The sequence below is a fragment of the Equus przewalskii genome, chromosome 2 (assembly GCF_037783145.1).
Source record: "Equus przewalskii isolate Varuska chromosome 2, EquPr2, whole genome shotgun sequence".
NCBI classification, from domain to species: domain Eukaryota; kingdom Metazoa; phylum Chordata; class Mammalia; order Perissodactyla; family Equidae; genus Equus; species Equus przewalskii.
The window spans coordinates 37,111,955-37,134,236 of NC_091832.1; the positions used below are offsets into that span (position 1 = coordinate 37,111,955).

Consider the following 22,282-nt stretch of genomic DNA (forward strand, 5'->3'; position numbering starts at 1 on the left):
TTAAGTTTGCATGTTCCGCTTTGGAGAAATGCTTTTCAAATCTAAGGTGTTTATGTAAAGGAGAGTTGGGATAAAGTGCATTGAGTTTTTTGACTTGTTAAATGAGAAATACAATATAAATATGGAAACAGTCATTATGGTTGGATTTTTTTTCCTTAGAGAGATAAACGAAGACCTAAAGATTCTGTCAACTGGTTTGAAACTCAAGGATGGAATACAACATTACATAAAATAGGATTTGACCCTGTAAACCATGTGATGTTACAGAACTGACAAAAGGATACAAAGGCCAGAAAACTAAAACCAAGTCAATTAGCTTTATGTGAATGGCATAAATTAAGTTCCAAGTTACATTTACAATACGGGGCATATGAGTGTTATATTACCTCTCTTTTCCTTTTTTTTCTTCTTGTTTTTTTCCTGAGGAAGATTAGCCCTGAGCTAACATCCGCCACCAATCTTCCTCTTTTTGCTGAGGAAGATTAGCCCAGAGCTAATGTCCATGCCCACCTTCTATATTTCATATGTGGGACACCTGCCACAGCATGGCTTGATAAGCAGTGTGTAGGTCCGTGCCTGGGATCCAAACTGGTGAACCCCAGGCCATCAAAGCAGAGCATGTGAACTTAACCACTGTGCCACCAGGCAGGCCCTCTTTTCTTTCTTTCTTTGTTTTGTTTTTTGGTAGATTATAATTTCCAGAGCAAATACAGTATCAGAGTTATGGATTTACTTTTCTAGGTAACAGAATAAAGTTTTACGTTTATTGATGTTTCTGCTGAGGATTTCTTAATATACGCCAAGTACACAGGACTGTTTTCATGATAAATCTGTGTGGTCTTCCCACATATTATAGGACTGATCTGGACCGAAGTTCTGGCTGAAAAAGATAACTAAGAAAAAAAAATCCCATTCAGCACATTTCCATTTTCTGAGCATTCCACGGATTAAAGTAATATATTTAATTGCTAGAGTTTGAGAGCAATTTCCTATATGTGGAGGTTTTATTCCTAGGAGAAGCTCTTATCTTTGGTCCTGATGGAATACCTGCAAGGAGAAGTAAATCAACACATGCCATCATTTTCAATTTTTCATCATTATCACTGGTGATTGGATATTACATAATCAGCCAAGGTCATACAAGAGGATTCAGTGGAGCAATTTAGGATTAAATTTAGGAATTTGACATTAGGAACTCATTGGGATTCCCATAAGTGTTTTTAAGCGTTGCAGTATGGGGATGCTTAATTAGGCTACAGGCCTAATTCCCGCTGTTACCCAGCACGAGGCCTTTTAGGGTTACTTAGAAAAATACTCAATTCTCAGAAAATCTCAGAAGTCAAGCTCAGGCTTAGGAAAGATATTTGCTGAGTAATGTAACTCAGTCCCCTTCTTGTAAAGCCAGAAGTGCCATATGTGTTTTTCTAATTAGCCCCACCAGATTTCTTCTAGGCGTGATTACGTGTCATGAAGCTAACCGTTCTCCCTCTGGGGATTTATGCATCCTCGGTGAAATTTCTCTACACCATCTGATGTGATAGTCTGCCTATAGGGGTTTCCTGTGGCTCAGTTCTGGGTCACGTTGAAGGGTTGTGCCACCTAGTCTTAGCCTGCTTCCCCACTGCCCCCACTGCCTCAGTCAACAACAGTGGTGACACCCACAAAATAGATCTGCCTTCAGAGTAACACCAGTCCATCTTGAATCTTGCACAGGGCATCTTTCAATCTGAAGGCTCAAAGCCCATTGCAAACATTAATTATACTTCATAAATACCTCATTGATACTAGGCTACAAGCCCCACTAGCCCCATTTTATGATCAGACAAATGAAGAGATGGCACCTCCTCTTTGGCCAACTCAGAATGAGGACAGATCTGGGTCATGAGCACAGCTCCACTCGCCTACTTAAAACCGCCCCTAGGGCTACAGGAGAACTCACTTCCTCTCCATGTTCCCCCAATACTCGGAAAATATATATATATGTTAATGTGTGGGTGCGTCTCTCTGAAATGCCTACCTTTCTTTTGCTGCTTCTGTACCTTCCATTCTATCTAGATGTGGGGGTATTTTGTGCTTGAACTCACCTTTGGCAATTTGTCCAAAAAAAAAATTGAAAGTTTGTTACGTTTGCACTTGATGTATGCTTATCATCATCAAGAGCAATGAGGCCCTTTTTGACCTGTGTTTTCCTTTTTCTTTTTTGGACGGGATTGATTCTGTTTTGGTTACCTCGTGGCTAAGAGGTTGCGCTCTGGAGTCACCTTAGCCAGTGCTGCCCCCTCGAGGTTGCCGATGCAGCTGCCCATGGTAAAACCTAGATTGGGCCTGGGTGTGAGAAGCACAGAGAATACAAAAGGACCAAGTGGTCATTGTCATGATAAACTGAGAAACTTTTGCTTGTGTGCTTTTATGAGATAGTGTAGTGAAAAGAGCACCAGCAGGCAAACGCAGAGTTCTCATTTTGGCCATTGGCTGACTGTGTGATCTCAGGCCAGTCATTTCTGTCTCTGTGCCTCAATTCCCCACCAATAGAATGGGAGCTGCTGGTCTAGTCCAGGGGTCAGCTAACTCTGTCTGTAAAAGGCCGAATAATACTATTTTGGGCTTGGTAGGCCATGTCGTCTCTGTGGCAACTACTTAACTCTGCCGTTGTGACTCCAGAGCAGCCGTAGACAAAACGTGAGCACAGGAGTATGGAGGTATTCCAGTAAAACTGTATTATGGACACTGGATTTTGAATTTCATATAATACTCACATGTTATGAAGTGTTATTCTTCTTTCAGTTTTTTTTTTTTTAAGGTTTTATTTTTCCTTTTTCTCCCCAAAGCCGCCCGGCACATAGTTGCATATATATATATATATATATATATATATATATATATATATGTATATATTTTTTAGTTGTGGGTCCTTCTAGTTGTGGCATGTGGGATGCCGCCTCAGCATGGCCTGATGAGCGGTGCCATGTTTGCACCCAGGATCTGAACCGGCGAAACCCTGGGCCACCGAAGCAGAGCGCGCCAACTTAACGACTCCGCCACGGGCCTGGCCCCCTCGATTTTTTTTAACCATTTAAAAAGGTAAAAACTGTTTTTAGCTCCCAGGTTGTAGGAAAAAAAAGGCAGTGAGCCAGATGTGGCCCAGGGCTAAAGTTTGCTGATTTCTGGACTAGATAATCTCAGAGAGCCCTTCCAATATAATCTTTGATTTTAAAAGTTGACTTAACTATAGTTCCTTTTTATTTCTTTTGCTTAGAGGATGACCTAGTATATGCTATCTAGTGTGATATGAGGGACATTGTAAGACACCTTGCTCCAAAAAAAGATGTCTGCCAACTTCACACTGGTCAGCCTCTGACACTAGCAGTTCTATTTCTAGAGCTGCACTGTCCAAGACTGTCCACACCAAAAGTGATACTGAGTACTTGAAATGTGGCTAGTCTAAACTGAGATGTACTTAAAGCATACAGTGCACACCAGATTTTGAAGACTTAGTACCAAAAAAAGAAATTTAAATTATCTCCTTAATATTTTATATTGATTATATGTTTTAAATATTTTTGATATATTGAATTAAATATATTAAAATTACTTTAATCTGTCCCATTTTATTTTATAAACGTGGCCACTAGAAAATTTGTTGTTGTTTTGTTTTTGTTTTTTTTGGAGGAAGTTTAGCCCTGAGCTAACATCTGCTGCCAATCCTCCTCTTTTTGCTGGGGAAGACTGGCCCTGAGCTAACATCCATGCCCATCTTCCTCTACTTTATATGTGGGATGCCTACCACAGCATGGCTTGACAAGCAGTGCAAAGGTCTGCACGCAGGATCCAAACCGGATCCAAACCGGTGAACCCCGGGCCACTGAAGCAGAATGTGTGAACTTAACCACTGCACCACCGGGCCAGCCCGAGAGAAATCTCCTTGGCATCAGTCAGATCTCATATAGCATTTCTTTAGGCCCTTTGTGACCATGAAGAACACTCCCCACCCATTATCCTCTATCTTTCCTTTGCCTTATTTTTCTTCTTTGTGCTTATTTCTACCTGCAATCTCTTGTTTACTTGTTTTTGTCTACATCTCCCACTGGAATGTAAGCTCCAGTGCCTAGAAGAATGTCTGGCAATAGGCACTCAGTAAAATAAATCTCCCCAGCCTTCTCCCTCTCGATTAGCCACCTCCTAGAGCATCCCTACTCCAGCTAGACCAATCTCAGTGCTACCCCAATGCATGTTTATGCCTTATGTAGGCCCAGGGCCTCTTTTGGCTGCCTGTGACTACTTCTATCACCATTTGATGTATTTTTTTTTGTTTTTTGAGGAAGATCAGCCCTGACCTAACTGCTGCCAATCCTCCTCTTTTTGCTGAGGAAGGCTGGCCCTGAGCCAACATCCATGCCCATCTTCCTCTACTTTATATATGGGACGCCCACCACACCATGGCTTTTGCCAAGCGGTGCCATGTCCGCACCCAGGATCCGAACCAGCGAACCCTGGGCCTCCGAGAAGCAGAACGTGCAAACTTAACCGCTGTGCCACCAGGCCGGCCCCTGGTGTATTTTTAAAATTATCCATTTGTTGGATGCTATCTCAGTCAGAACAGTTAGGAAAAACAGAAAATAGTCTAGGTAGTTCAAATAGCAATGGATTTCATGTAGGCAATTGATTGCAAAAGGATTGAGAGGGCTGGAGGAGCAAATGGAGGAAGGAGTCCAGAAGCCCGCTCTTGTCTTGGTGCTGATGGACCATCTTTGGGTCTGGTTTCCATCTCATTCCAGCAGATCACTGCTCTGGAACAAAGAACAGCCTACCCCATTGCCCATAGAACCAACCAGTTTCAGCCTGAAGAGGAAGTCAGTTGACTGACACCAAGATGGTATTTCAGAATTTCTTCAGGACTAAAGTTCTGATTTATGTTTATTCCTGCCCCAGAGTAAATGGTTGTTGAATTAAATTCCTAGCCTTGGCTAATATTGCCCATTGCCACCTCCCACAAATGTGTTTTCTCTTCCCTTTCCTCTTCCCAATCCTACCCATCCTCCCAGCTCCATCTCAAGATTCACCTCCAAGAGTATATCCCTCTCCAGCCCCCACTAGCCTCTGTGGTCTTGCAGCATTTTCTTTGTTGTCACTCATTTTGGCCCTTTTCTACACATGTTCATGTTGTCCATGTCATATCTCCCTAACTGGACTGTACGTTCTGGAGGGTAGGAACTCTTCCATGTGGAACCCTACAGCTGGAAGGGATCTCAGTGTTTATCTAGTTCAGCCTTTCATCTAATATCTGAATCTCCTTTACGACACTCACAACTTCTCATTTGGTCTCTTGAAGACCTCCAGTTCTAGGCCTCTCTGTACCTAAGAAGTCTGGCACAGTGTAGAAATATGAGAAGATGCTAAATCAATGTTGTTGAATCCATGCGACTTCTCCCTTAAGACTGAGTCAGTGCTTGGCTGGGTGTGGGACACAGAGAAGGAAGAACACTGAGGAATGAACAACTTTTTGGCTAAAAACATTGGGAAATGTTTCCAACAAGCTTATGTCCAGGCTGTAATTCATATGTTGTCATTCAGCCCTTGCCCAGTGTTATTTAGTATGAGTGAATTACAAAACGTAAACTCAATATCTCTTTTTTCTCTTTAGGAAAGACTATGGGGAGTAATCATTCAGGATAACATTCATATAGAGGACTAGACAGACATCTTATCCATGTCACTAACATTTGGCAGGAGCTTTGCAGCTTACGAAGCCCTTTCCAATACTTCAGCTCATTAGAACTTCTTAGTGGAGGCAGCATTGTCCTAACTTTATAAGAGATAACTGAGGCTTAACTTAAGTCCTGGGGGCCAGCCCGGTGGCGCAGCGGTTAAGTTCGCACATTCCACTTCTCAGTGGCCCGGGGTTCGCCGGTTCGGATCCCGGGTATGGACATGGCACTGCTTGGCAAAAGCCATGCTGTGGTAGGTGTCCCATGTATAAAGTAGAGGAAGATGGGCATGGATGTTAGCTCAAGGCCAGTCTTCCTCAGCAAAAAGAGGAGGATTGGCAGTAGTTAGCTCAGGGCTAATCTTCCTCAAAAAAAAAAAAAATTAAGTCCTTAGGGTGGCAGAGTCAGCGTTCAAACTCAGGTTTTCAGGGTTCAAAGACCTAGTGCTCTGGGACCAGCCTGATGGCATAGTGTTAAGTTCACATGCTCTGCTTCAGCAGCCAGGGGTTCACAGGTTCAGATCCCAGGCGTTGACCTAGCACCTCTTGTCAAGCCATGCTGTGGCAGCATCCCACATAAAATAGAGGAAGATTGGCACAGATGTTAGCTCAGTGACAATATTCCTCAAGCAAAAAAGAGGCAGATTGGCAACAGGTGTTAGCTCTGGGCCAGTCTTCCTCAACTAAAAACAAACTAGTGCTCTGTTTTCACTAAGGTAGACAGTCGTTCATCTGAAAAAAACCCTGCCACTCTAAGTAGAGTTCACTCTGTTGCGCAAATGCTGGAGAAAGAACTGGGGTCAGCCACCAGGTATGGATGCAGATTCCTCAGATGTCAGGAATCCCAGATAGATGGCAGGGGCCAACCAAATACTTCTCTAGTCTTTCCCTCTCCAATCTACCCTCTGTCTATTAGAGAAGTAATTAAATTCCTCAAATTCCCCTGTCCCAATGCTACCTGTGTGCTAGGACTGGCCTGTGTCCAACAGGTGTTGCTTCCTGGGTGGCATAATTTCAGGGGCTCCTTGATGATGCCGTCGGCCTCCTCCCACTCACTACCCCCACTCACTGGCTAGTTCAACTGAAATGTCAGTGCTGGAGCTGCTCTCTGTTTAAGTGTGATCCCTGTTAAATTCAAAACCACCTTGGGAGTGATACCATTTTAACACCATTAGCAATCACAAATCTGTGTGAATGAGTTTCAGAGTTTTTCCTCAGAGTAGTGTGGGGTTTTTTTGTGGAAAAATAAACATATTACACAAGTGGTAAATATTAATTTTTTATTAATTAATTGAGGTGAGCCTCAATGATAGAACAGGAAGAAAAACCCCAGAGCAGATCAGCACTGATACAGAAACTTGAGTCATGATCTGGTGTTGTTGCTCACCTGGGGCAGAGGGTGACCTGGTGAGTGAATGGTGCTGGGATAATCTGTAACCAGTCTGGACAGAAATGCAATGGCTCTCATCTCACTATGTACAAAAAAATCAATCCAGATATTAAATATGAAAGCAAAACTTTAAACCTGTCAGAAAAATATAGGAGATGATTGTTATGAGCTCAGGGTAAAGAAGGGTTTCTTAAGATTCAAAAAAAGGGCAGATCCTAAAGGAAAGGACTGATCGATTAGCTCCATCAAAACTAATCAAAAGACATCTTAAGGGGCTGGCCCCGTGGCCGAGTGGTTAAGTTCGCGCGCTCCGCTGCAGGCGGCCCAGTGTTTCGTTGGTTCGAATCCTGGGCGTGGACATGGCACTGCTCATCAGACCACGCTGAGGCAGCGTCCCACATGCCACAACTAGAAGGACCCACAGCGAAGAATATACAACTATGTACTGGGGGGCTTTGGGGAGCAAAAGGAAAAAATGAAATCTTTAAAAAAAAAAAAAAGACATCTTAAAACAGGCTCTCAACTCTGGCTGAACACGAGAATCACCTGAGGAGCTTTTTGTGCGTGTGAGGAAGATTGGTCCTGAGCTAATGTCTGTGGTTAATCCTCCTCTCTTTGCTTCAGGAAGATTGTCACTGAGCTAACATCTGTGCCAGTCTATTTTTTGAGGAAGATTAGCCCTGAGCTAATATCTGCCGCCAATCCTCTTCTTTTTGCTGAGGAAGACTGGCCCTGAGCTGACGTCCGTGCCCATCTTCCTCTACTTTATATGTGGGACGTCTGCCACAGCATGGCTTGATAAGCAGTGCAAAGGTCCACCCTGGGGATCCAAACCGGCAAACCCTGGGCCACCAAAGTGGAACCTGCAAACTTAACCATTGCGCCACCAGTGCCAATCTTTCTCTATTTTATGTGGGATGCCACCACAGTGTGGCTTGACAAGCAGTGCTAGGTCCACGCCCAGGATCTGAACCTACAAACCCTGGGCCGCCAAAGCAGAGTGTGTGAACTTAACCTCTGTGCCACTGGGCTGGCCCCTGAGGAGCTTTTGTAAAATCCTGGCACCCCATCCCCACTGGGAGTGGGCCCTGGGCATGGCCTCACCCCTAACGTTTGCAGGGCCTGGAATAAGAGTACCAGTGGAGATTCCCATACTAAGGTCTAAATATTTAAAAGCTACAAATCAAGCTAACAAACTGTTAAATAAAATGTTTTTCTATGCTCCTATCTTGAGAATACACCCTCAAAACAACTTGGAAGGCCAGATTCCCACGTAAAATTCTTAGACTCCTTGGAGTTCCACCTCGATGGGGCAGGTCGAGGAGAGTTAACCCTTAGTCCTCAGCCTTTCTTAGTTATTCTCTTCCTACCTCTAATGCCATTCTGCACCTCCGGAGCCTCATGCACGTGTAATGTGGGTGTCCCAGCCGCCACATCCAGGTACCAGCCACACTTCCTACAAGAAGAGCCCCTTTGTACATCCTAAAATCAACTCAAGGTCCTGGAGTCTGGGGCATTCTGCTTAAAGACAAATTAACCCTGAGTATTTCGAACACTCCTGGGAGCATTCCTGTAGTTGATCACCTTGACTCATCCAAAAACAAAACAGAACTTTCTATGAAGAAAGAAAAAAAATTATATAATACATTGTAAAACAATTCAATGTAACAAGGTTATTTTTTATCTTTTTTATAATTCCCATTATCTTGTGACTAGGATAATTGTGCTGTGATTTGTGTGTGTCTTAAAAGGGTTAGTCTGTTTCACGTAAGCATTTAAAATGTACTGTAATTTTTATAAATCTGTTTTAGCATTTCTCCACTTGGTAATGTCCTGGGAGCCCCCCAGAATGGAAGCATTCCAGGACCCTCTTAGTCTCTATGGGACCCTAATTTGGAGGTGCTTGTCTCTTTAGAACTTGTAATTGTACATTATCACCTTAAGGGCAGGAGGAAGTCCTAGTGTTCTGTCAACAGCTGCATAATATCTGTTGGGGAGATCATTATCAGAGAGAGGTTCACCACTGTGCCTTCTAGCCCGTGTGGGATGTTGAGGCAGGTAGGTCACCCACCAGGGAGGGCCGGACTTGGGACTCGGGTCTTCTCTCCCCAGAATGCTCAGAGAACACACCCCAGCTCTCCCCTTCCAGGGGTTTTGTTTATCTTGTCCTGAGTGTATGCTCAGTATGAGCTGGGAGCCCATGAAACCTGAGCCAGAGAGACCCCAGCTTCCAGAGACAAACCTCCATGCTGGAAGGTGACAGACGGATCTGAGGGACAAGCCCCTGCTATCAGCCAGGCTTCTGACTTCTGTCCCTAAGGAGACAGCATAGAGTTGGGCCTTTGGTCTCTAAAGCAGATCACCTGTTGTCCACTCCTGAGTGCGGTTGCCAGAAGCTGTTTCCACTGCTCACGTGATGTGTGGGAGAAGAAGATCAGAATGGGCTCAGTGGCATCTGGCCTGTGGGCCAGAGGGGAGCCTGTGGCCGGCTGCTGCTGCGTCTGCTATGAGCCAGCTAGCCTACACATGGCTCCCTTGTTTTTGTTTTTGTTTCAGTTATACAAATACATGTTTGTCTTCATCCATTTGGACTGAGATGACAAAATACCACAGACTGGGTGGCTTATAAACAACAGAAATTTGTTTTCTCACGGTTCTGGAGACTAGAAAGTCTAAGATCCAGGCACTGCAGATTCAGCGTCTGGTGAGGACCTGCTCCTCATTCACAGACGGCCTTCTTTTTGCTGTGCCCTTATGTGGGGAAGAGGGTGAAGGAGTTCTCTGGGTCTCTTTTCTTTTTCTTTTTTCTAATTTATTTATTTTTTTAATTTTGATTTTTTTGGGGTTTTTTTGAGGAAGATTGGCTCTGAGCTAACATCTGTGCCCATCTTCCTCTACTTTATATGGGGGACGCCTGCCACAGCATGGCTTGATAAGCGGTGCTATGCCCGCACCCAGGATCTGAACCGGCAAACTCCAGGCCACTGAAAAGCAGAGCATGCATACTTAACTGCTACGCCACCAGGCCAGCCCCTCTGGGTCTCTTTTCTAAGGGCATTAGTCCCATACATGAGGGCTCCAACCTCATGACCTAATCACCTCCCAGAGGCTCTGCCTCCTAATACTATGACTTTGGGGGTGAGGATTTCAACATATGAATTTGGGGGACACAAACATTCAATGCAGGGCCGGCTCCGTGGCCCAGTGGTTAAGTTCGCACACTCTGCTGCGGCAGCCCAGGGTTCGGATCCTGGGCGCGGACATGGCACTGCTTAGCACGCCATGCTGTGGTAGGAGTTCCACATATAAAGCAGAGGAAGATGGGCACGGATGTCAGCTCAGGGCCAGTCTTCCTCAGTAAAAAGAAGAGGATTGGCAGCAGATATTAGTTCAGGGCTATCTTCCTCAAAAAAAAAAAAAAAAAGAACTCATTCTATGCATACAATACTGTAACTTACTTTTTCACTTGCTATCTCAAAATGTTTAGGTTCATTCATTCAACAAATATTTGTTGAGCCCCTACTGTGTACTCAGAAGTTAGGGACCCAGCAATGTCCCTGCCTTCAAAGAATTTATATTCTAGTGAGGGGGCAGATATAGATGAGAAACAAACAAGTCATAATGAAAGCCAAGGATAGAAATTAACAGGGAGGCAGTCAGTTGGTGTGGTTTTATCTGATGTTTTGGCAATTCCATGGTGTGCAGTGGAGTTTCCAGGTTTTCTCTGTTACAAATGATGCTGCAAGGCACATCTTTGTCACATAAATTTGAATGTCTATAGGAGCAGATCTTAGGGCTTACTTAGATATATTAAACCCTTTTTCCATCTGGGGCTAGCAACTGTTACCATATCCATGGCTGAAAGGCAGCTGCAGTGAACATCAAGATGTGGGAGACAGGGCCAACCCCGTGGCCAAGTGGTTAAGTTCGCATGCTCCACTTCTGCAGCCCAGGGTTTCGCCGGTTTGGATCCTGGGCACGGACCTAGCACCACTCATCAAGCCATGCTGAGGCAGTGTCCCACACAGCAGAACCAGAAGGACCTGCAACTAGAATATATACAACTGTGATAATGGAGGCTTTGGGGAGAAGAAGAAAAAAAACGATCGGCAACAGATGTTAGCTCAGGTGCCAATCTTTAAAACAATTTTTAAAAATTAAAAAAAATAATAAAGTCTATTAAAAAAAAGATGTGGGAGACAGATGGAAGTGAGGAGCCACAGTGCAGGGAAGGGGCACTGGGTTTGGAGTCAGACTGCAGAACATGCCGTAACTCTGCCTTTGCCGGCCTTCTCTGAACCTCCCCATTTGTGAAATAGTGACGACCTTCTAAACTCACAGGGTTATTGCAAGGATTAAATGACGTCATTTCTCCTCATAGTCTTCCTGGAACAGGCATAAGCATTTTGTTCTTTCATTCATCTACTCATCAGACAACTATGAGAGGTCCATCAAATACATCCAATAGGGACAGGTTTCCCTAATGAGCAATGGCAGAAACCGCATAGTGCTATTTCATCCCTCACCTAGGAGGGATTGAGCCTTGGCATCTAAATTTTGGCATCTAAATTTTGGGAGCTCAGTAGATTTGCAGACTCAGGTCCCACTTCAGTATTTGCATATTAACAAGATCCACAGGATTGTGTATGCACATTTTAGTTTGGGAAGCACTGTGTGAGAGTGGGAGATAAATGGCAGATCGAGTTAAATATCTCTTCTTCTCAATTAGGGACTGGAGATGCTGACCTAAAACATACTTCTGGGTTGAATTTGGCCTTGTTGCCTAGACTGATGATATTGAGGTATTTATCGTTTTAGGGAGAGAACTCAAAAGACCAGATCATTAATCTGTTTCTCTAACCCGGTGTGGGAACTCAGCCTGCCTCAAGATCTTGTGGCGTCAGGGCTGGGAGGGGCCTAAGATGTCTTCATTCCAGCTCAACCTTCAGCTGCCGCCCCGCCTGCCCCTGCCCCACCCCCACTCCACAGGTGTGGCCCTGAGAAGGGCGGTAATTTGGTCAAAATCACACACCAACCCAGCCGGGGCCTCAGTGCTGGTTGCCAGCGGTCCTACCTCTTCCCTATCTCAAATTTTGGTCCATTATTTCTTTCTATGGATTCAGCTCATCTTTTTAGAAAAGTGAAATTTAAAATAATATTGACTTGTAAAACAATTATGTGCTTATTGTAAAGAATTCAAACAACTGTAAAAATTGACCCAACAATTCCACTCTTAGGTGTATACCCAAGAGATGAAAATCTATGTCCATACAAAAACCTGAACATGGGGGCTGGCCCGGTGGCACGGCGGTTAAGTGCACACATTCCGCTTCAGTGGCCCGGGGTTCACTGGTTTGGATCCAAGGTGCGGACATGGCACCGCTTGGCACGTCATGCTGTGGCAGGCGTTCCACATATAATGTAGAGGAAGATGGGTGCGGATGTTAGCTCAGGGTCAGTCTTCCTCAGTGAAAAGAGGAGGATTGGCAGTAGTTGGCTCAGGGCTAATCTTCCTCAAAAAAAAAAAAAAAAAACCCACCCCAAAACCTGAGCATGAATGTTCATAGCAGCATTATTCATAACAGTCCCAAAATGGAAACAATCCAAGTGCCCATTAGCTGATGAATGGATAAATTGTGGTGTATTCATACAGTGGAATATTACTCGACAATAAAACGAAATGAAGTACTGATACATGCTACAGCACGCATGAACCGTGAAAATGTGCCAAGTGAAAGAAACCAGCCACAAAAGGCCATGTATTGTATGATTCCCTTCATGGAAATGTCCAGAATAGGCAAACCATAAAACAGAAAGTAGATTAGTGGTTGCCAGGGGCTGGGAGGATGCAGAAATGGGGAGTGACTGCTCATGTGCAGGGGCTGCTTTTGGGGTGATCACAATGTTCTGAAGTTAGACAGGATGGCGGCTGTACAGTTCTGTGTATATGCCAACAACAGCTGGTAAACAAACTTGAAAAGGGCGAAGTTTGTGGTATGTGAATTATATCTCAATAAAGCTTTGTTAAAAAAAAAGGTAGAAGAAAGAAAGTAAAATATCCTGTAAGTCACCCCACGCCAGACTCCCCCAAGTATCCCCCCATTCACTCATGAATATTCACGGAGGGCCTGTTCTGTGCAGCCTCGAGGCTGAGGACGCAACATGTAGCAAACACCTCACATCCTAAGAGCAAGGGCCACCCCGATATTCAGAGCCCCACGGCCAGTGCCTGCACCGCCTCCATAATTTCCACTGCCTGACCTCTGACCCTTACTTCCTTCCTTCTCCTGGTACCCCAACTCCAGCAATCTGTGGACCCACCCCCTGCTCACTGTCCCTCAGCCCCTCTTTCCTCACTGGTCTTTCTACCCAGTCACTCGCCACCTCCACAACCTTCCCCACTCCTCTCATCGTCGGTCTCACCTGACAAAACCCCAACACTAGTCACATCCACTCTCCACCCACTCTGCCCGTGCACCTGAGCAGCTGGACGTGGCTGGAGGAAAACACGCTGCCTTACCAGCTGTCTCACGGTAGATTCATGACGTCAGTCCTGGGTGGGCCCCTAGTGCTGCCCAGATGTCACAGTCATTCACTCTTCCCGTGACTGTGGCACACTCTCTATAAAATGGGACAGTAAAGTTTCTATCTCCTGAAGCTGTTAGCTGTGTTAGCACCTGGCACATAGTAGGCCCTCAATCAGTGGTAGCCACTAGGGTTATTATCTATGGTCAAGTCCAGGGGCTCCCTGGTGACCTGGCCTCTGAGGAGACCCGCTCTGCGATCATTTATTTTGTTCCACTGACTGGGCAGACATGGGTTCTTTGCCATCCTCCCTGAGACAGAAGGGGACGTAGTGGCACCGGGCAGTGAAATGCATGGCCGAGCTGAGCCGTAGGAGAGGGAAGGTTACAACTTCCTGCAGCCATTGTGCCACGAGACTGGTCAAGCCTGAGTCAGAGCCTGAGTCAAACCACGTAGCCAAAATGGAAACTTACCAGGGCCTCAGAAAGGGTATGTGGAGGAGTTGGGGGTGCAGACAGCCGCCCTCCCAGTCTGAACCCACAGGACACAACTGGGAGAGGAGGATGGTGGCCCCCAGTAATCCAGGCTGCGCCTCCCTCCAGGCAGATGAGATCAAAGCCCAAAGGAAGGAGGAAGTGTGAACCTTGCTTCCCCAGTGAGTGACTCACTTCATCCGTCTGGGGCAAGTCAACTCTTACCCCTGCAGGAAGCCTGCCTGCCTTCCCACCAGATGGGATCACCCGCCCCAGGTCAGCCTCTTCATAACACTGACCCGACTCGCCCACACCCTTCATTCCTCCACCTCGGTGTAGAGGTGTTGAGTTTTTTCAGGTGTCTGCCTGGGTCTACAAGTAGGTCTTGGAAGATGATAGAGACAGTGGGAAGGGCCGGAAAAGCCTGGTTCTGGAAGTCAGGACACCTGGGGTTGGCCACTAACCAGCTGTGTGAGCCTGGCAGGTCTCACACCCTCTCTGGGCTCCAGCCTCCACCTCTGCAAGAAAGGGCAGCTAGACTAGATGTCCTGCTAGTTCCTCAGCTCTGGAATTCTACCAGGGCTTGGGGCTCCTCCATCTCGCCATTGCCCCCAGGGAAAAAGCCCCAGCCACTTCACACAGCCTGAGAAGCCCGCCCTCATCCCCACCACTTCGTGTACCCCCAGCCACATTTGCCTGTGCCCAGCTCAGAAAGCGAGCACCTGGAATGCTCTTTGCACAGCACCTCAGCTGGCCATCCCCACTCATCCTTTGGGCTCCAGCTTGGATGACACACTCTACACGCCCCTTCTTTCCTGACCTGCCAGCTCTGTGGCCCCTCCCCCCCAGCAGAGGCTCTTCTCTTTTCTTTCCTCCCATTGACCTGAGCTCTGTGCCAGGGGCAGCATATAGAAGGGGTCAATGAATAATTTATGAGTGAACAAATGAATGAATGAAGTGGAAGCTTCATTCTGTGCAAGCTGGAGCCTTGGTTTGCTTCCTCCTTATGGGGCCTGGTGCAGGGCCACCCCAGGGCTCTGCCCTGCTGAGGACAGGATGCTGGTCGGAGGGGTGCAGATTTTCAAGGGAGGTTCCAGCTGGGCTCTGGCCCTGCCACAGCCACAAGCTGCCTGGTCCATGACTCACAGGCCCCAAACAGTTTCTTAACCCTCCCTGGCCTTTCTGCCTTCTGATCAGGCCTTCAGGCTAATACCTTGGGTTTCTCTCCTGCTCAGGCCAGTCTCTCTCCACAGGTCTGAAGTTTGCAAGATCCTCACTGGCTTTAAAGGACCAGCTCAGGATGCCTGGGCTGTGTTGTGCTTTCCCAAGGAATCCTTGCTCTGTTTACAGACAGGAAAAAAACTGCCACCCATGCTGGCTAAAGATCACCCTGATTTTCTGAGACCCCTCATTTGACATCTGTCTCCAGGTTGCTGGGGGAGGGGAGCCCCAGCACTTCCCCCACCCTACCAGTCCCAGAGGCCACGTGGGTTAGGGAATGCAGCCCCAAAGCTCTTGTTTACACTGCCTGTCCATGATAGGCAGTGCCTCCTGGAGGTCACAGCTTTCCCCTTTACTTTGTTTTCCCCAGTACTTTGTTTAACATTAAACTTTTAATTTTGGAATAATTTAAGATTTACAGAAACATTGCAAAGATCATACAGAGTTTCCTTAAACCCTTCATCCAGTTCCCCTTTGTCACCATCTTAGACTATGGCACATCTGTCAAAATGAGGAAACCAACATTGGTACAATACTATTCACTAAACTCGAGCCCTTATTCAATTCCACCAGTTTTTCCACTAATGTCCTTTTTCCATTCCAGGATCCAATCCAGGGAACCATATTGCATTTGGTCATATAGTATTTAATCCCTTTAAATGTGATGATGAGGGGCCGGCCCCGTGGCCCAGTGGTTAAGTTCACGCGCTCTGCTTCGGTGGCCCAGGGTTTCACCAGTTCGGATCCTGGGCACGGACACGGCAGCACTTGTCAGGCTACGTTGAGGCGGTGTCCCACATACCACAACTAGAAGGACCCACAACTATATACAACTATGTACTTGGGGGATTTGGGGGGGAAAAGCAGAAAAGAAAAAAAGAAGATTGGCAACAGTTGTTAGCTCAGGTGCCAATCTTAAAAAAAAAAAAAATGTGATGATGAAAGTATAATTATCTTTGTTTTACAGATGAAGGAAAAAGAGGTTCGGAGAGGTGAGTCATCTGCCCCAGTCCCACAGCTAGGAGGGGAAGGCTGTGCAAGGGCGGGCTTAGGAGCTGGCGTTTGCAGCCAGAATCCACAACTGGTGTGACCCTGAGCCTTTGTCTCCTTGTCTGAAGGATGGGATCATAGGTACCTGCTTCAAGGCAGGAGCGACGGCTCAGTGAGGTCATGTCTGGGCATCTTCCGCCCACAAAATGGTAGCTGTCATTGTTAGTATTATTACTGCCAGTGTCATTACCGAGAAGCCCAGATCTCTTGGACTCCAAGCTCGTGGTTAAGGATTATGTTTAGATGAGCCCCCGCCCCTCGCCCTCCGGGCACCTTTGCCAGGAGGAGGACAGGCCATACAGACCTTGCTTTGACCAGCCCTAAAGACTGAGAGTTAGAAATCCGAGGGTGTAGTCCCACTGTGGCCGCTGGCTGCATGTCCTTGGCAAGTCGTGGCATCTTCCTGAGCCTGTTTCCTCACCCGTAAGATGGAGATGATCAGAGCCTTCCCCGCAGAGATATTGGGAGGACTCCATGGGACCAGCACGGAGCAGCCCCCCAGCAGCTGTTAGCGTGGCTGACCTCTGGCCCCCTGAGGGGCAGGCGGGACACAGCCTGGGCCTCCCGTCAGGCAGGCCTGGTTCTGGCGCCAGGTCCGCCCCTATCTGGGTGGGGCCCCCCAAACAGGCTAACCCTGCTGAAACTCCACTTCCTGTCAGGGATCGTCAATCATCCTGACCTCTCCAGCCTCGCCCCAAACAAGAACTCAAGAAATAAGTCAGTTTCCACTGCTCCTTCTTACCCCCAGGCCTAAAGAGGTTGTGTCTCAAGGTCAAGTAGCTGGTTAGGGACTTAACCAGAGGGATAACCTGGGTCTTGCTGAGACTTTGTCCCAATCACCTGAGCAGAGCCTCAGGTGACACATTCAGGGACCGCTCTGGGGCCAGCTGCCACCTGCCTGCGGTTCTTAACTCTGCTTACCAGCACCTCCCCTGGCCTACAGGGGCTGCCCATAAACACCCGATGAAGGAAGTGTTAAAATTTCCAAAAAAAGGTGAGACCATGGCTCCTGTACAGATATAAAATCAACACGTGTTAAACATTTTATTTAACTCTTAAGGGAACAAGGTGGATGTTATAACTGATGGGCTCAAAAGGGCAACAGAAGAACATTCTCATTTATAGGTCAGGAATAGTGAAATGAATGTGCAAAGGTGAAAGGAGGTGAAACTGGTTTTCCCATAAGGGAAACCTACCAGATGGGACAGAATTGATCAGTTCCCTACAATCTGCAGAGCTGTAAGATAGCTCGAAGACAGTGAGAGGCTAGAGACCAATTACCCGGAAGGAGTGTGGCATGTAGACGGTGCGTAGTTTTCCACTGAAGTGCACATTTTTTGCTGCAGGAGGAAGGTCAAGTAGGGTGCACTCCACGGTCTCTAACCTGATGATCACTCAGGAGATTAGCATGAGTCACACACTGCGAATGCAAGGTTCTTTCTGAATGAACGGGGAAATCACCTCTCTCTGACAAACAAGAGCCTGCAGCCTCCAATCAGCAGCTCTTAAGATGAAGGGCTCAGGACATTTAAGATTTTCTTCAGCTGGATTTTGGCATCTGTATCACACGATGGATTCTGGAACATTCTAGAATGTGGGTGTTTGTGACATGAGTCTGTAACAGAGGCCTGTAGCTTTCACTGGATCTGATTTGATCCTGCCTCTGCTGTGCAGCCCTGGGCAGTTACACCATCTCTCTGATATACAGCTTCCTTGTCTTTGAATTGGAATATTAATAGTACCTATGTCATAGATTATCAATTTTTTATGAGTAGCTATTCACCTTATGAGAGATGTATTTTAAATTGATAAAACATTTCTTTGAAAATGTCTTGTGATCACTGGAATTCTTCCTTATCAGCCCAGCCTCTCTTCTCTCCCCCATCCTGATCCTCTTTGCTCTCTCTTAATTCTTCCTTTCCACCATTTGTGGCTCTAGCAGTGTAGGGAGCAGCATTCGGTTGCCCTGGAGGGGCTGGCACATGCTGGGTGGAGGTCACACCTCTGAGCACCTGGGTGTGGCGTCAGGTGAGGGGAATTCTGGGCAGGGGTGACAAGCAGAAAGGCTCAGTGTTCTCCAGCAAGCCCATGTGGTCCTTTGTCCCAATCCCGTGCTTACTGAGCCCAGGTTCCCAGGTACTGACTTGCAGGGGTGGTAGCCTGGGAACTCCCAGGTGGGATCCTCCTGGCTGGTGGGAGTTTGGGCCCATGGGGAATTCAGTCTCCTGACATGGGTCTCCCTCCAAGAGCATGTGATCCAGTTGCAGCAATTCCACAGCCACATTCGCTCACTTGCTAGTTTTCCATTTCGTTTTCTTCTCTCATGCTCACTGCAACCATGTGACCTGGGCAGGCAGGAATTATTCCCATCTTGCATCTGGAGAAGTTGAGGATCCGGTGAGAGGTGTGAGAACACTGGTGCCCCAGGGGCGGATGCCCAGTTCGCTGGCCCATCCTGCCCTCTAGTGGCTGTGCATGGCACCGGCCTTTAGGAAGCCCAGGTCTGCCAGCAGCATCTCACTGGGTTTGCACACAGCAATGGCTAGCCTTCCTAGGAGCCCCCTCTCAGGACTCCTACAGCACTCTATCAGCCACTTTCCCTGTCTCTGAGCATTAAATATATGTATATATTTAATTGTGGTCAAGTATATAAAACATAAAATGTGCCATCATAACCATTTTTATACAGTTCAGTGGCAAAGTACATTCTCATTATGCAACCATCCTCCCCATTCATCTCTAGAACCCTTTTTATCATGCAAACTGAAACTCTGTACTCATTAAACAACTCCCCACTCCAGCCCCGAACCAACCACCCTTCTACTTTCTGTCTCTATGAATTTGACTAAGTACCTCTATAAATGGAAGCAAACAGCATTGGTCTTTTTGTGACTGGCTAATTTCACATTGCAGAAATCTCCCTAGAAGTGTCCCCTGATGGAGTGACTTATAAATGTGTAGCCTGGGAGACAAAGGCATCTCCCAGAATTTCATTTAGGTATCACCCCTCCAAACACAACCAGCCAGAAATAAGGCTGGAACATGAGGGATCACAGCACAGGGTGACATTCCAATGCTAGGAAAAATTGAACCAAACCAAACGCGGGGACTAAGAGAGAAAAGTGGCCCCCGACAACCGGGTCACGGTGTGCTCCAGTCTCACAGTAGTCATGTCCTGAGCACAGCGCCTCTGAGCTGAGTGCAAAAATGCCAACACCCCCTATTCTGAGTCACTGCTGCTTCCCTGCCAGCCCCAGCTGTGGCGCCACATCCGAGGTATAAATGAATTGAGCTTCTCGATCACAGAATCATCCCTGCTTCCTGACAGCACACGTCTGGAGCAAACCCCACTTCCTTAAATCCTCCCCAAACCCCTCAATGCCTGCCCAAGCTCTGAGTCCCTCCTAATACCCGCTTACTGAGATGCCCTGTGCTTCCCCATGCTGTGTGGCCTCCCCTACTGCAGCAAGCATAATAAACCCAACTTGTTGACTGCAGGCAGGGCCCCAGTGGTCTCTGGGCATCAACAGGACGATCGAGGAAGGCTGATAAAAGGAACGATGGCTAAGAATTGCTGGCCAGCACCAGACGGAGGAGGTGCCTCGTGAGCTAGTAAGAAACCTCACCAGCCCGACGCTTCTTTCCATCACAGCAACCCTCTGGGAGAGATATTAGTATTTTTCCCATTTTACAGATGGGGAAGTCAAGGCTCAGAGGATTAATAACTCGTCCACACTACTGAGTAGCAGAGCCAGGTCTGAGACGCGCGCAAGTCGCCTCTATGAGTCCAGTGCCCTTTGCTGCCATGCACCCTTCTCTCTGAAGCTGCGCTCACCAAGCAAGCCCAGCTGTTGGTGCAGAGCTGCAGCGGGGGAGCCAGCTCACAGGGGAAGTGGTCCTGTTTGTGTGCAGAGAGCACATCCTTAGGTGGGTGTTGACTCTGCTGAAGGATCTGGTGGCCCTAGAGGGCCCCACCCTGGACACCCTGCAGCCAACCTCATTGCTGGTGGCTTGTGTCCAGGAGCAGCATGCTGGTGCAAGATGTCACTGCCGGGCTCAGGAGGAACATGAGTTCCTTGATCCACTGAGCTGAGCCCCAGTTTGGGGGGAAGGAGCTGCAGGCACTTTCTGGACACTTGTGACTCAGTGAGCAGATGCCCAACAAACATCTTTCCAGTGCTACTATACTACCAAAGGCCAGCACTGTTTACCTAGGCGAGATTGTAGCTGGAACACAGATGCATTTCTAATAGTTATGCATTTATTTTCATGTGTAATAGGAAAAAACATTACTAGCACATCGACGTGTGACTTCATAGATATATTGTTTAGCATAAGACTAAAGTGGGAAGTGAGAAAAGAAAAGAAATGTTGAGCTAAAGAAAATATTAAGGAAGTAAGAGAGTAGGTGGTCCTTGGGTATGACAAAAACTGTAGAGGTGCTATTGTGGGTGCCTGGAGTTTGGAACTCGCTGCTCTAAGCTTCTGGCAAGAAGCTGTGCGCTGTCTGAAGCCCCCGAGGGCTCTACAGAGAAACACGGCGCTAGGAACCAGGGGCATCTTCCTAGGAGCGCCTGGTCCATCAGGCCAAGGCCAGGAGGAAAGCACATTTGGTTTAATTTGTTCATGCCCTACAAAATGTCTTAGAAGTTACAAAGCAACAAGAGTGATTTTCCTTAAAAGGGAAAAAAATTTTCTAGGCGTGGCCTTAACGAGGCAGTGGTCACAGGGCAGCCTGGGCTGGAGGGCCCGAGTGGGACTCGGGAGATAACCAGGAAGGCTGAAGGGACACCCTGGAGGAGTCCTGGCACTGTCCTGGGGGAGTGTGTGAGTCTGCGTGTGTGCGTGTGGGGGTGCATGGCCCCAAACTCTCAGAGCTCCGGCACCATTGCCCGGCATACGACAGGCGCACAATCCAGGTCTGCTGAATTACTCTTGCACGCGGAGGAGGCACCAGAAGGCCAGGTGCAGGTGCCCAGGTGGGCAGTCCATGGCCGTGCCACCAATAGGTGACATTCTTGTACATTTATGAACAAAAGGGGGACACTTCCTATTAAGATTCCTCCCCCAGTAAAAAGTATCCAAAGAATGTTTCCCATCATTTAAACCTCAAATTTTTAAAAAGCCCTTTTTAAAGGACCTTGGAGTTTTGCTCAAACAGCTCAGTCCTGCAAGCCAGAGCTGGTCTCAGCACCCCCTACTGGCCACCTAAGGGGTCACTGCTAAGGACACAGGGTGCCATCTGGAGACTCGCCCCAACTCGCCCCTGGAAATGGGGGTCAAGGCCAGCGCTCAAGAGGGGCCAGAGCTTCGGAGGTGGGAACTCCGGGCATGATGCTCATGGTATGGAGCCTTCCAGCGCCCAGAGGGTAGAAGGAGCAGTTGTCAGTGTGAGGGGGACTGTCTGCCAGCCCCCCACCTCTGAGCTGCGGGGAGGGGCGGCTCAGCCCCCAGGGCCCAGATGTGATGGGCAGAGCTGCAGACTGGGCCCTGTTGTGGCTCCAAAGGAGAGTGCGCAAGAGCAGGTCAGGAAGGGAAACCGAGTCAGGGAAGAGCCCCCCACCCCCACCCACCCCACCTGGGGCTCGCGGGCAGCTCACGGCCCCAAGGCCGGTGCGTGTCCTCAGCAGCACCCCGCAGCACTCCGCTTCACGTGGCACGGCTTGCAGAAGAGACGGTCGTTCAGCGGGTAGCAGCCTTGGTCTGTGGGCTCCACAGACAGGAGGATCCGGCAGTCCTGCGGGAACAAGGCACGTGTGGAGGACCCCAGGCCTGGGCGCTGCAGCCCAGGGCCCGCACGGGGTGGGGACTCAGCCAGCTTTTGCTGATGGGGTGGACTGAATTAGTTGAAGGAGAACTGAGGACTCCGGGAGAAGAGGGGCCCCTGAGTGGGGAAGTCCCCTGAGGGATCACGGAAAG

At 47.7% G+C, this 22,282-nt stretch overlaps 1 protein-coding gene and 1 long non-coding RNA gene across 7 annotated transcripts in view; one reads left to right on the forward strand and one right to left on the reverse strand.

Annotated features, from left to right (window-relative positions):
* Positions 1-22,282, forward strand: part of LOC139080658 (uncharacterized) — a 48,151-nt gene that overhangs the window by 16,589 nt on the left and 9,280 nt on the right. The gene's annotated exons all lie outside the window — the stretch shown is intronic.
* Positions 17,376-22,282, reverse strand: part of FBLIM1 (filamin binding LIM protein 1) — a 28,913-nt gene continuing 24,006 nt past the window's right edge. For 4 of the 6 annotated variants that reach the window (XM_070602332.1, XM_070602338.1, XM_070602328.1 and 1 more), the window contains one exon: positions 20,603-22,100. In XM_070602332.1, the coding sequence (XP_070458433.1) occupies positions 21,987-22,100 (114 nt within the window). In that variant the 3' untranslated portion in view covers positions 20,603-21,986. Of the gene's footprint in view, positions 18,741-20,602; positions 22,101-22,282 lie in introns of those variants that run through there. The other 2 variants (XM_070602350.1, XM_070602323.1) reach the window with 1 other exon arrangement.